Source organism: Gossypium hirsutum, chromosome A06 (assembly GCF_007990345.1).
Source record: "Gossypium hirsutum isolate 1008001.06 chromosome A06, Gossypium_hirsutum_v2.1, whole genome shotgun sequence".
NCBI lineage: Eukaryota > Viridiplantae > Streptophyta > Magnoliopsida > Malvales > Malvaceae > Gossypium > Gossypium hirsutum.
In genome coordinates this window covers 78,957,094-78,972,098 of record NC_053429.1, presented here as the reverse complement: position 1 = coordinate 78,972,098, position 15,005 = coordinate 78,957,094, and the positions used below count along the sequence as shown (strand labels likewise).

Sequence of the window (15,005 nt, the reverse complement as noted above, 5' to 3'; positions counted from 1 at the left end):
GAGTTACTATTTTGTTATGTGAAGGTTTGATTGAGAAATTTTATAGTTTAATTAGTTAATTAAAGAAAAAAAACTAAATCGTAAAAACTGCAAAACTTCATCACTATTAATTTTTAAGTACTAAATTGATTTAAAAGTATTAATGGTTGGATTTAAATGGCAAATAGCACATTATTAAAACTAGTGGTCGGTTTTACAACTTTAATTAAGTTATAGCTAAAATGTTTATTATTTTAATGTTTAAGTTATAATAATAAAACAAAAAGGTAAATCAAACTTCATCTACTTCATTCTTTCATTCTCCTAGCCGAACCACCATTTTAAAAGACTTGGAAGCTTCGGCCAACGTTTGGTTTATGCATGTAAGTGCAAATTTATCTCGTTTCTTATAATTTTATATTTTTATAATCGTTGCAACTAGGTCCAACTAACATGTACCTCTGCTTTCAAAACTGTTAAAGATTTTAAAATTTTTCATTGGTGAATTTTAGGTTTTTTATATAGAAAATGGTTTAGTTGGAAGCTTGATAATGAGTTTGGACTAGTTTGTAAAGTGATTTTGTTTAGTTTTTAAGTTTAAGGATTAAATTGTTAAATTGTTAAGTTCTTAAATCTGGAATGGTTTCCTTGTAAAATTTTAGAATTAGAGGGCTGATTTGGAATGCAATTAAATTCGACTCAATAGGTATAAGGATTAATTGTGAAAATAAACTTATTTCAGTTGTAGGGACTAAATCGAATAATGTGTAAAAGTTTGGGGTAATTGTGAAAAATTATATATAGGAAGACATAAGCATTAAATTAAATATTACATGAAGCTGAAGCTAATAATTGAAATAAAATTTACTTCATAAATCAAGAACAAGTAGATAATCGTGGAAAAGCAAAAGTTGCTGATTAGTCCTTGAATTTTGCTATCTCTGCAATTTAGCACTACTAAGTAATTTGCAAAATTTTATTAACTTGTGATTTATGATTTATTGACTATATATTTAATGAAATAATCATAATTATTATTCAAGGTGAGTAATGAAATTGTATTATAAGATATTATGCGGTATTGTATATCGAGCCCGAATGAACATAGGATAAGATACAATTCGCATGTCAATAGATTATTTTACGCGCTGTATGGGATTAACTTGTATTGAGATGATGATTCCTGACTTGTTATTGTCCACTGAATATACTGGAGTCTAACATTTGTTGTGGACTTCCGTGTTATATTTACAGTGATTTGGCGTGTTACCGAAGGCGGATGTAAAGTCTTCGAGTTTGGCACTTGGTGTCCAGCCGTGTTTCTAGAGAGATGTTAGCTTCTGGGCTAGGCACTTGGTGCCAAGGCATGTTCTCGGTTGGTTTGGCTTGTATGAGCTTTTTTGCGAGTTTTGGGTGGATAACTACGTATCCATATCCGTTTGTATTGTTCATTAGGCTGAATTTTTAACGGTTAAATGACTTAATGATGATATGTAACTGATATTTAGTTATATTTTCTTGTGAAAGATTTGTACATGTATTCATGATTTCCAATGTTATATCGTGACTTGATAATGATTGATACTTTATAAATGAAGTGATTAAATAACTCGTATTTATGAAATTCACCTGTTGAATGGTTGTGATTGACATAGTTAATGTTAGATATTGTTTTTGCTATTTATAAAACTATGATTATATGGTAAGTTAAAACATTTCAACCTGTGAACTTACTAAGATCGTAAAAGTTTAGTTACTTCAATTTCTTATTTCCTTGTAGATAATATTTTGCAGAATCAGGCAATTGGATCAACACGAATATCACACTATCCAGACTTTTTTTGGTAGATTTTGAAAACATTTATTTTTGAGATATGTGACATGTAATAAGAGTATCTTGTATATGTTTAAAGTACTTATTAAAAATGGTATGTTCTATATTTGTGCGATGAATGTATGTTTTTGGTTAATAATATGCTTGTTAATGGTATGAAAATTCAATTATGGCATGGAACTTGTAATGTAATAGGTGTGTTTTGTACTTAAGTTGAGTACATATTTCTATGTGTTCATATTTGGGTGATGTAAAGATGTTTAAGCTTGGTTTTAGACCACTTATGTTTAGGCCTTTTGTGTTGGAATGAAGTGTGCATATAACCTTGGGTTTGATTAGTTGATATAAATAATCTAGAAATGTTTGCATTGTGGTAGAATTGAATATGAATAGGTAAAATAACATGATAAGTTGGTATGTGTTTTTATGTATGAACTCATAGGTTAGAATGTAACTTATTTGATATGATTTGTGGATAAGTTTGTTAAATGAATTGTGGTGTCAATGAAGACACATTGGGTAGGAACTTAAGTTAGATGATTTTTGCATGTTTTGGGCTTGTTCAAGTGTGTTTTGAATATGTTTAATTGTTGGTAAATAAGGTGTTGATGTTCAAGTAAGCACGTTTTGGTAAACTTGCATTTGAAGGAAAAATTAGGGGCACGCGGCCTGAGACATGGCTGTTACATGGCCGTGTGTTGCACATGGTCATTTTACAAGGTCGTGTGTTCCAAGTTAGTGTGTCACATAGTCGGGGACATATCTTGCGACACAGCCGTATGACCCTTGTTTTCAAAATTTTTAAATTTTTCTAAAACTTTCAGTTTTGTTTCAAATTAGTCCTTGATTGTTCCTAAATTATTTTTTAAAAGCTCTGTATGTCTGATTTAGGGTCAATAATCGTATTTATTTTATGAATAACATTTGAATTTGAATTTTGTTATTTAATTTTATATTTGAATAGTTAAATGTTAGTAATTCTTGTGATGTATGTTGTAATACTCTATAACCCTAACCCCGCGACGAAGATGTGTTAGGGGTGTTACAACATTGATCTTCCACTTTAGTTCCGCCAGCATTTCAGTTGTATTTACCATTTTTTCATCGAAATGAACATACACTAACATCTGGTTATTCATCTTCAACAAAATTTGTTTCATTCACAATGAAACATTGATATTTCTTTGGTTTTTTTCTTTTAAACTATTAAAGAAAAAAAAAAGAAAAAAAACTCAACCAAAACAGACAAAAAAAATCAATATATAGCCTATTTGTGCCGGCAACGAAGATAGCCGGCACCCTAAAAAAATGTTCATTTTTTTCAAACATGGGTGCCGATAGATGGAAGGCCTACACCAAAAATATATATATTATTGATAAAATACTAGTGTCAGCAACTAGAAGGTTGACACCAAAGTTTTTTTTAAAAAAAATATTTTCTCTACAAAAGAATAACCGATGAGGCATGGGGAAGGCCGATACCAAAAAGAAGTTATTTTCTTACCCGGGTTTCAGTCTTGAGAAACACGGGACCAAAATTTTTTTTACCTACCACAAGTGCCAACATAAAAAAATACTGAAAGAATATTTGAGTTTTCTTTCCGGTGCCGACCATGTAGACGCCGCAAAAGTGAAATATTTTTTTTTAAACCTCAGCCCAATCAACAAGCAATCATTACACGGTGATTAACTTTGGTGCCAACCATCGGAGTGCCGGTATCGCTTGACACTATAGATTTCATGTAATTTTCATTATAGTTTTTCAATCTGGGTTATTTATATTTTTTGAATTATTTACGTAAAAAAAAGTCCAATATACTGCACTAATTAGCCCAACAAGAGTAATTACTCTGACAGGCAGGTAGTAAATTCAAGAAGCAAATGAAACTTGGAAAGGAAGTGGGAACTGTGGCAAAATACGTACCACAGAAAACGAGTTTGAATTTTCAAAACTGACAAAACCATCCAATTCAACATATACGAGTTTTCATAATGAATTAAGCGAAATTATTTTCCGAAATTTTGTTTGATAGGTAGACATTGACTTGGATTTGTCAAAAAGATAACCCGAAAACCAAGCTTCCTAGCATGGATTGAAGCCAGTGGTCACGCTCCGATTCATTGTCCACTAACTAGACCTACCTCACTCACACAGGTAACACTGAGGAATGGAAGTCTTAAGTTTCGAGCGACTTTTAACAGCTTAGACCTTTTTGCTTTAATGGGCGCTCTTGAATCTTTCTCCCACACCAGGCAAGGAAACCTAAACACAAATACTTCCCATCTCTGTCGAAACATATCTGGAATACTAAGTTCCCACTTCTTTTTTCTCGATTTTGGTTCCTTGAAATTATAGAATCTCAAAATGTGGATTAAACTTAAAGCTCTTTCTTCAATTCTCTCCCATCTGCTTATCGGCATTGCTCTCGTTGATGCTAACCTACGATGCTATGACACTGGTAATTTCACCCTTAATAGTACATATGGCAAAAACAGAGACCTTATTCTCGCTTCTCTCCTACCTAATGTCTCTGCAAATGGTGGTTTCTCTACTGCCAGTATCGGCCAAAACTCCAACAAAATTTGCGCTCTTGGTATGTGCAGAGGAGACTCTACTCCAAACGGTTGTTATACATGTCTCAATTCCTCAATCCAGGATCTCATAGCTAGCTGTCCCAACCGAAAGAAGCCCTTTCATGGGGAGCTGATCCTCCTTGTCTTGCACGCTATGCAAATCGCCCCTTTTTTGGAACCCTGGAGCTACAACCCACTGATGCAGGCTATAATACGGCCGACATCACTTCCAATTTAACTCAATTTGATACTATTTGGGAGAGTTTGATGGACAGAGTGGTGAGCAAGGCTTCCAGCGGGTCTTCTACTAAGTATGCAACCGGGGAAGCAGATTTTACAGCATTCCAAACGATACATGCACTTATGCAGTGCACTCCAGATTTATCACACAAGGATTGTGATTCCTGCCTAAGGCAATCCGTGAGTTACTATGAAAGCTGTTGCCGTGGAAAGCAGGGAGGTTATGTTCAGAAGCCTAACTGTTGGTTCAGATGGGATTTGTATCCTTTCTATACACGCAATGCTTCTACTGCTGCATCCTTATCTCCTCCACCTTCTCCTGCTAGTCCTCCGCCACTGTCAGTGAACTCTACAAGCAAGAAAGGTAACTACCTATCTGCTAGATGGCATGCTGGTTTCAGGAAGAAATTGATGTAAATGAAAAGTTGTTGCTTGTGCAGGGGACGGAGGCAGCCATTCATCCCATACCATTGCCATTATAATTGTTCCCATAGTCATCTTGGTGGCAGTACTTATCATACTTGCAGTTGCTGTTCTCCTTAAAAGGATAAAAAAAACAAAGCGGGATGATCAAAGTAAGTTGGTCTTTGATTTTCTTTTCTATAGTCCTAACTTGACTACTTAGCCAAAGATCGACCCCTTGCCATGTTTATGCATTGTTTCATACTTCTTTAGAAATCATATACCGATTATGTAAATCTAGAAACAAAAAAAAAAAAAAAAAGAAACACACACGCGCACACACACAACAGGATGTGGTTAGCTTTAAGTAGCTTTGATGCTTTCCTCTCCTATTCATTTGCTATAACTTAATTGATTCTTTGTTATGCTGCAGATAACAAGACCCATGGGGAATCATTGCAGTTTGGCTTTAATGCTGTAAGAGTTGCAACAGACAACTTCTCAGACGCCAACTTGCTTGGACGAGGGGGATTTGGTTCTGTTTATAAGGTAATTCATGATTTGGCCTCTGAAAATTTCTAATATCTCAATGAAGGAAAAAAAAATACAGAATGACTGAATTTATGAAATTGAAGCCTCCAGTTTGATGGCTTCCAACAAATACTAGGAAATAAACATTGGTGTTTGCCATCATTCTTCTTTGTTCCAAATACCACCAGGGTCAGCTTGAAGACGGACGAAAAGTAGCTATCAAGAGGCTGTCTGAAAGTTCGGGACAAGGAGAACAAGAATTCAAGAATGAAGTTATGTTATTGGCAAAGCTTCAACACAGGAATTTGGTTAGGCTTCTTGGTTTAAGCTTTGAACAAAAGGAAAGGATTCTCATCTACGAGTTTCTGCCTAACTCAAGCCTTGATAACTTTATATTCGGTGGGATATCGATCCTTTCAAACTATACCTATTGAATTCTTGTTGATTTATTAGGTTGCCTGTCTTGGCAGAATACAGTTCAAGTTGTGTTATATTGGTGAAAAGTTTCAGAACTCTGGTTTTGACTATTCGGTTCATGACTAATCACATGAGTATAAACATTTTGAATTCTGAATGTGCATTTAAGTCCTAGAATTTTTCTAATTTTGTAGATCCAGTAAAGTGTTTACTACTAAATTGGGAGAAGAGGTACAAAATTATAGAGGGAATAGCTAAGGGACTTCTTTATCTTCATGAAGATTCTCAGTACCGAATCATCCATCGCGACTTAAAACCAGCCAACATATTGTTAGATGAAGAGATGAATCCTAAAATCTCAGATTTTGGAATGGCGAAATTGTTTACTGTTGATCAAACTCGAGCTGACACAAGCAAAGTCGTCGGGACCTAGTAAGTATTAAGACGGATCTGTTTGTATATGTTATTTGTTGACTTTGTGATATCTAAAACTCAAAGATCCTAAGTATTAGCACTTCTTCTAGAGGATGTTTTAGCTACCATTTAAGTTCATTCATTAAGATTTATTTATCCACAGTGGATACATGGCTCCTGAGTATGCATGGCATGGACAATGTTCAGTTAAATCCGATGTTTACAGCTTTGGAGTATTGGTTTTGGAAATCATTAGTGGTAAAAAAATCAATAGCTTCTCCAACCAAGAAGTGGGAGACTCTTCTAACCCATGTAAGCTGCATACAGTGGTTATCGTATTACTGGATTAGAATTTGCTAACACACAATGTAAGTTCACATTCCTCGAGTTTTGCAGGCATGGAGAAACTGGAGTGAAGGAACTCCTTTGGAAGTAGTAGATCCAATCCTGAGGGATGGCTCCAGAAGTGAAATAATGAGATGTATCCATCTTGGGTTGCTTTGTGTTCAAGACAATATTGATTCTAGACCAACCATGGCCTCTGTTGTTCTCGTGCTTAGTAGCTATTCCATATCACTGCCAGTGCCATCAAGACCTGCATTTTCCATGCATTCCACCTTGGAGACAGAAACGAAGTCTCAGTCATCATCACTCTCCAATCAATCTAAACGAGAAACCATTCAAGTGTCAGTCAACGAGGCTTCAATTTCTGAACTAGATCCTCGGTGAAGTTCTAACATGGTACCTAGTACTTGCATTGCTTAGTTTCTGAATCTTTGTCTAGATACTCAATGCTTCTTTGATATAAATAAACGTAGTAATAATTAACAAAGAAGCTTCAAATTAGAACCTTTCCATAGAATTAATGGAAGAACAGTTTACATCAATTTTCTTTTCAAAAGAATGGACTCAACTTGCTACCGAGGGTAAAATTCGGTGATAGATACATCATTTGTTGAGCATTGGAACTTCCTTGTTGATTGATCCAATCCCATCTCTTCTCCTGAGGTGCTTCCTCTTGTCTTTGTTCCTAAAAAGAAGGCAGGTTGTTGTGGTGCTGGTAAAGTAATAGCAGAACTGCTAAGCATGGGAACAATTCTAGCCATGGTCGGCCTTGACTTTGGATTTTGTTGGACGCACAGCAAACCAATCTGAATGCACCTAATGACTTCATCACTCACATAAGAATCTCTTAAAGTCGGATCCATTATCTCCAGCGGCCTCCTCTCTGTCAATATCTCCAAGCCTGTAATGATCCCAACATTGGTGCTTTATCACTTTATAGGAAATTATATGATGAAATTGAAATTTCATGCTGGACCTACATAGCTCAGAAGGTTCTCAGAACTTTCAGGATTATAGAAACTGGTGTTCGTTTTGCCACCAACAATTTCAAGCGTCAACACGCCATAGCTATACATATCGGATTTGAAAGAGAATATCCCATGCAATGCATATTCTGGAGCAATATAACCACTAAGACGAGGGTATTTATTAGTATGCTTATGTTGACTAAAACAGGAAATTTTATGGAATTTTCCCGAAACATAGACTTTATTTATCAGTTGTTGAAATAAAGATTATGGGATGGGAAACTTACTATGTCCCAACAATCTTCTTGGTATATTCGAGGTTGTGGTTTTCTTCAACAATTCTAGCCATTCCAAAATCTGATATTTTGGGATTCATATCCTCATCCAACAAGATATTGCTAGGTTTGAGATCACGATATACAATCTTGAGCCTTGAATCTGTATGAAGATATAGAAGTCCACGAGCGATTCCTTTTAATCTTGAGACGTGTTGGCCAATCTAATTGTTTCTGCTTCTCAGTATCTGCATACAAGACGGCATCAAGACTATGGAACTGACAGAATCTAGATCAAATGTTGTTCAAAATAAGAAATACCAATGTCCATAAGTAACAGTTTAATCCATAACGTATATGTATCTTTTGGTGAAAGCTTTAAGTTGAAGAGGGGCAGACCAAAGAGGAAGCAGTCTAGGCTTTTGTTGGGGACAAACTCATAGATGAGAATCCTCTCTTCTCTTTCAACGCAAAATCCCAACAGCCTCACGAGATTCCGGTGCTGAAGCTTGGCTACCAACGCAACCTCATTCTTGAATTCCTCTGCACCTTGTTTAGAACTTCTTGATAGCCTTTTCACTGCAATTTCTTGTCCATTTGCAAGTGTACCCTGATTAAATACCATAGGCATTCCTCAATAGTCCGAATTGCTGTATGGTTAATGGATTTAGACAAATCTACAATTGTACTACCAACTTGTACCTTATACACACTGCCAAATCCACCCACACCAATCATGTTTGCATCAGAGAAATTGTCTGTAGCTGCTTCAATTGTGCTCATGTCATATTGTAAAGAATTCATGGTTCTAGCCTTGCTTTTATCTACAGACAATTGATATGATATTAATTACAGGGTAATTTTATATGAAAAAAAAATAGAAAAAGTAAATATGAATTGTTAACCATATGCTAACATATAAGACAACGGCCACAGTACCCTTCTGGTCCTTTAGCAAATAGGGTTTCATCCTTGCTTTCCTTCTTAGAATGCAATAACAAAATGTTGACAAAAGCACTAAGAAACCAACCGTTGGAACAATAATGTAAATAATTGTCTGTGATGAGATCTTCCCTTTCCCTGAATCTCTTGGCGGCAGAGGAGATGGCTTGGACCTGGATACTTCCCCTGCAGTTTTGTTATAAAATGGGGTTAATCCATATTGAACATTGCAGCTAGGCAGCAATGAACTTGCTCGAGTTGCTTTCTCTTTTTGACGACAACAATCTGAGAACTCTGTAATAGCACTCTCAAGACATAAATTGCAAGCCACGTCGGAAATATCCGGCGTGCACTGTGCAAGGCTGTACAGCGTTTGAGACCCGCTAAGATTCGCCTCTTTGGTCGCAAACTTTTTAGCACCCATTGGAGCATCGGCTGCCTCGCTTGCTACATCTTTCACCAAAGACGCCACTATGTCAACGAAGTCTTCCTCTTCCGTGAAAGTGTCGTTATCCCATACAGTCCCACCAGGCCAGGTTTCCATCGTCGAAAAGATAGATTCATTCGAGTAACGTAGCATGCACTTATCGTACCAAATCACAGAGTTTTTCTCCATGGGACAAAGACTAGTAGCATTCCTGGCAGCTGCAGCCACACAGTCTCGGCAAACATCCGGTGTAACATCCCCTCGACAAAGGAAGAGACCGTAGATTCTGTCGGGTGGTTGTTGCTCCACCGTGGTGTTGTAGAAACCGTCGATCCGGTTGGCGTTGGAGGTAAGAGAAGAGAGGAGGAGATTGAGATTGGTTCCATAAGTGCTGTTTGTTGTGAAAGTGGTATCTTTGTCATAACAGAAATTGTATAAGAAACTTGGGTTGGCATCGGCTGCGAGATCAAAGATGTAAAAAAACAAAAGCACAGAGGAAATGAGGTTGAAGGAAGGCATCAATCACGATCAAAGCTTTCTTCTTCTTAGTTTGAAGATGGGGTGAAGGCGATTCAGCTATTTTGATTGACATTTCTGTTTCTTCTTTCTCATTTTCCCAAGTTTAGATTATAATAATACATTGTGGGCGAAAGTCAAAAATGGTTAAGATAACCTTACCTTGAGGAGTTTATAGAGAGTTTTAAGTATATAATAATTCAAAGCAAAGCAATGAGTATTAAAGTTGTTTATGATAAAAGGATAATTTATTTAATTCGATATGTGTAATTTTTATTTAAATTTGATTTGAATAAATTCCTTTAATATAAATAAATTAATAATTTAGGTACAAGAACTGATTATCTTATATATACAAATAGTATCTTGATTTATTGCCAGCCATTAACTACATATGATTATCTGATCAATAAGTTCTTATTAAATTATACGATACTAAAAATCAATTTTTTAACTTTAAAACCTCTCCAATAATATATTTTTTTGTGCTTATAGATTAGTAATTAATCAAATAATTAGAGCAATAACATTTTATATAACATATTGATTTACTCGAATTTCTATATGCATCAATTCCTTCTCTTGTTATTATATTTCAACTTTTTTATTAAAATAATAATAAATTAATTTTTATACATTTTGAAATGTGCAAATTAGCTCATCCATTAAATATTTAACAACACGTAACATTTTGAAAATTATTGTTTTCTAGGTAAATTATAAAAATGGCCACCCAACTATACTTTTTGTTTTATTTTGGTCACAAAACCAGGGGCAAAGTCAGGGGGCTGGCATGGGCCCCGGTCCCCCCTAAAATATAAATTTGCTCTTTTGGCCTTTAAAATTTTTTAAAAATTTTAAATTAGTAAAATAAAATTATAATTTGACCCCCATAAAATTATAAAAATTCGATTTAATCCTTTATAAATTATAAAGATATAAACTATAAAAAATTAAAATTTTATCCAGCCTCCCCTAAAAATTTATTCTAGCTTCGCCCCTGCACCTAACTATTAATTTTTATTTAATCACTAAACTTTTCGAAATTAAATATTTTAGTCATTCTGACATGATGTGAGGTTTTCTTTATTAGTCTAGTAACAAAATTAGCCTTCTAATATTTACACATTCTATCAATTTGATCCTAAATATAAAAAAAATTAACAAATTTAGCATTCAATGTTTACAAAATGTCATTTTAGTTCTAATTTTAAAAAATTAATAAATTTGTCCGTCAACATTTACAAAATCATCAATTTAGTCCCAACTCTAAAAATAAAAAAAATATAAAAAAGTTTATTTTTTAGCCATTTATAACCTATCGGCTAACTCATACAAGGTATTAAAAAAAACAAAAGTATCCTCTTTCAAGTAACTTGCAACAAAAATTTTTTACTATAATTTTGGATTCACACTGGACCAAACCAATTGATTTGGAATAATTGGCTACATTACTACCCGATTAGATAATATTTTTAATGTTTTTTTTGGAACTTAAATTTTTTTGTGGTTTATCCCAACTTTTTAGAGTTTTTTTTTTTGCAAACAACTTAAAAAGAGAGTACTCCCTTTTTTTTTTAATATCTTACATGAGTTAGCCGAAGGTATGGAAAAAAACTCCAAATTCAATGGATTCCAAGTCGATTCGACTCGATAGGGTTAAGTTTTTTTTATTTAAGTTTGGGTTCGATGCGGGGTAGGTTAATTTTTAAAAATAATGGGGTCAGGTTAGGGTCAAGTTTAGAATAAAACTACCCTACCCCACTCTAGGATATTTATGAAATTGCCCTTTATACATATTTAATATGATTTAAATTAAAAATATCTCTCAAATTTATCACTAGTAATTTCATTCTACCGCCCCTATATTAGTTCCCTTTCACCCTCCCCATTTCCTATATTGTTAATTTAATAATTTATAAAGGAACATTTGTTCTTTCTTTTTTCTTGTGTGTTGTAATCACGACATTTGTGTAAATATATATTAACACACAACTCTAGATATAAATATAAATTTAATTAATCACATTTTTATGAAAAATATATATTTGTGTAAATCTTCATTTTTAAAAGGGTAAACTACCAAAATCGTTCCTTTTGTTTGTTTTGGGTTACATTTTAATCACTTAAGTTTGAAATGTTACATTTTAGTCACTTAATTATCGTATTGTAACATTTTAGTTACTAAACCATTAATTGTCGTTAACGGTGTAACAGTAAGCTGTCATGGCACGTTAAATCATCATTTCAAACGAAAATTTTAGGTTAAATTTTACAATTTGTCCCAATATATTTTTTTATTTTGAGCAATTAAATTTTTTTCCTTTATTTTCTATTCTCTTTTGCTTCTCCCAATGTTTCCCTCCCATTTTCATTTATTTTAACATAGTTTTTCTATATTTTTTATTTGTTAAAACTAGTCCACAAACTCAACTCACTCGAAAAAATTAAATTGTTCCAAAAAAAGTATAGGGACTAGTTTTAACAAATGAAAAATATAGAAAAACTATATTAAAAGAAATGGAGAAGAGAGGAAAACAAAGGGAGAATCAAAAGAGAATGGAAAAAAAAAGTTAAAAGACTATAAACAAAAAAATTAAATTGCTCAAAACGAAAAAATATGGGGACCGATTGTATAAATTAACCTAAAATTTTTTTTGAAATGATGATTTAACGTACCACGTCAACTTATCGTTACACCGTTAACGACAATTAATGACTTGGTGACTAAAATGTTACAACATGATAACGTAAGTAACTAAAACGTAACATTCCAAACATAAGTAACTAAAATGTAACTTGAGGTAAACAAAAGTTGCTATTTTGGTTGCTTACGCTTTTTAAAAAAAATTAATTAATCATATTTTCACAAAAAACAAAATAACAAAATTAAACTCAGGTTGAACCGTATCGAAGTCGGGTATACTATTAATTTTTGGGTTTGGATTCAGAGCTAGTTAATTTTTTTTTAAAGTTGGGGTGGGGTCAAGCTCAAGGCATGGCGATAGAGATCAGGGTGGGGCAAGCAAAAAACGATCCCATTGTAATCATAGTTAGCCAGTAGGTTATAAAAGGGTTAAAAATAATTTTTAAAAAAACTAATTTTAAAATTTTTAGAGTTAAAGACTAAATTGATAGATTTTATAAATGTTGAGGGTCAAATTTATTGAATTTTTAGAAGTAGAACTAAAATGACAAATTTTGTAAGCATTGAGAGCAAAATTTGTTTAATTATTTATATTTAGGATTAAATTGATAGAATCTGTAAACATTAGAAGACTAATTTTATTATTAAATCAATAAATGAGCTCACATCTATTTAGAGGTACTAAAATATTTAATTTCGAAAAATTTAATTTACTCGTAACAAAATTCAGTATAGTATGTTTCATATTATTATTTAACAGAAAATTGAAACAATGAATTAATTTACATATTTCAAAATGATTAATTTACCAATTTTTTCGGTAAAAAAACAGTAATACAATCTGCAGCTAAGGAAAGGGCTTTCTAGGTACTTTAACCCTGTAACGCCCCCACGCCCGAAACCGTCGCCGAAGTCGAGCTTGAGGGGTTACCGAACATAATTTATCAAATTAAGAACTTCAAATCATTTGTTTCTACATTCACAGCTTTTTCTAGAATTTTTGGTTGGGCCAATTAGTACAGTTTATTAGTTAAAGTCTCCCCTGTTTCAGGGTTCGACTGCTCTGACCTCTGTGTATTACGAATAAGATATCCCTCTATACAGAATTTCAATGACTACGAGGTTTGTTTCTCTTAAAATTAGACTCAATAAGGAATCTGTACATATAAAGAATGACTTCTAATTATTTTTGTACAATTTATTATGAATTTTTAAATTCAGAACAGAGGATCCAGAAATCACTCTGGCCCTGTTTCACAAGGTTTCAAATATCTCATAAAGTATAATTTATATGCCTGTTTTTTTATCCACATGAAAATAGACTCATTAAGATTCAATTTCATAACTTGCTCATCATTTAATTCCATTTATACTATTTTTAGTGATTTTTCAAATTCATGTCATTGCTGCAGCAATATTCTGTCTCAAGGCAAATTTCATCTTTTCATGAGTTGTTATGAACTAGATAACCTATTAAACTTCATGATATCAAACACGATCTAAATTTAACCATCACCATAACTTATCAATATCAAACATTTTCTCAACCAATCATGGCCATATCATAAAATTATTCACACAAAATAAGTATATTGCTATACATGCCATACTTAAGTTTTACAAGCCATTTACCCAGATGAAAGTCCTTTGGATATTGTGATTGAACCTTCGACCCGTCCCGATTCCCGAGCTGGCTTGTTCAAAACTACAGTAAATAAAGAGGAGGGAGTAAGCATAAATGCTTAGTAAGTTCATATGTAAATAACAAGTAACATAACAATACAAATATACCAAACAACTTTAGCATGGTATCACCAAAACATATATCACATTTCTAAACATCATTCATCATCTTATAACCTTATTGTTGTTGTATCTATTTTCAACCCGAGGGTTAAGAACATACCTGTCCAAAGTGTCCATTTCACAACACTTACCAAAACGTCACTTGCATCTTAAGTGTTCTTCCATTTCACTAGAAATTTCACCCGTTGAACACATCGGAATACAACTCGGATACACGGATAATTTGCACATAAGTGCCTCATATGTAATCAAGAAATCATGTAACCCGCCCCTAAGTGAACTCGGACTCAACTCAACGAGCTCGGGAGTTTGCGTCCATAAGTGAACTTGGACTCAACTCAACGAGTTCGGATGCCTAGTTACATCTCACGAACTCGGACTCAACTCAACGAGTTCGGACATTCGCATCCATAAGTGAACTCGGACTCAACTCAACGAGTTCAGATGGTCAACCATCCTAGTGACATGTCACTTGTATCCTAATCTATTCCTAAGGTTCAAACAGGCTTTTTTTTTCGATCTCACATTGCCGTCTTCCATGGAATATCGGAACCGATACTCGGTAGCAATTCATATTTATCAAGTAGTAAACATAATTTGCATATTACTCAACATTAACCACAAAGCATAATATTTCACGATAAAAAAATCAGCATATCATATAATTAACATCAATAACTTAAAAATA

At 33.7% G+C, this 15,005-nt stretch overlaps 2 protein-coding genes and 1 pseudogene across 2 annotated transcripts; 2 read left to right on the top strand and 1 right to left on the bottom strand.

The window, feature by feature from the left end:
• The first annotated feature begins 3,821 nt into the window (after positions 1-3,821).
• Positions 3,822-7,948, top strand: LOC107961698 (cysteine-rich receptor-like protein kinase 25). Its single transcript, XM_016897772.2, has 7 exons — positions 3,822-4,991; positions 5,068-5,202; positions 5,463-5,578; positions 5,749-5,959; positions 6,172-6,409; positions 6,555-6,703; positions 6,788-7,948. The coding sequence occupies exons 1-7, from the start codon at positions 4,655-4,657 to the stop codon at positions 6,805-6,807; spliced, it is 1,206 nt and encodes a 401-aa protein (XP_016753261.1). The 5' UTR covers positions 3,822-4,654; the 3' UTR covers positions 6,808-7,948.
• On the top strand, positions 4,179-4,625 carry LOC107963018 (cysteine-rich receptor-like protein kinase 14). The gene has a single exon (XM_016899619.1). It carries the CDS (start codon positions 4,179-4,181, stop codon positions 4,623-4,625), a length of 447 nt encoding a protein of 148 aa, XP_016755108.1.
• On the bottom strand, positions 7,229-10,046 carry LOC107961697 (putative receptor-like protein kinase At4g00960; annotated as a pseudogene).
• Positions 10,047-15,005: the final 4,959 nt, after the last annotated feature.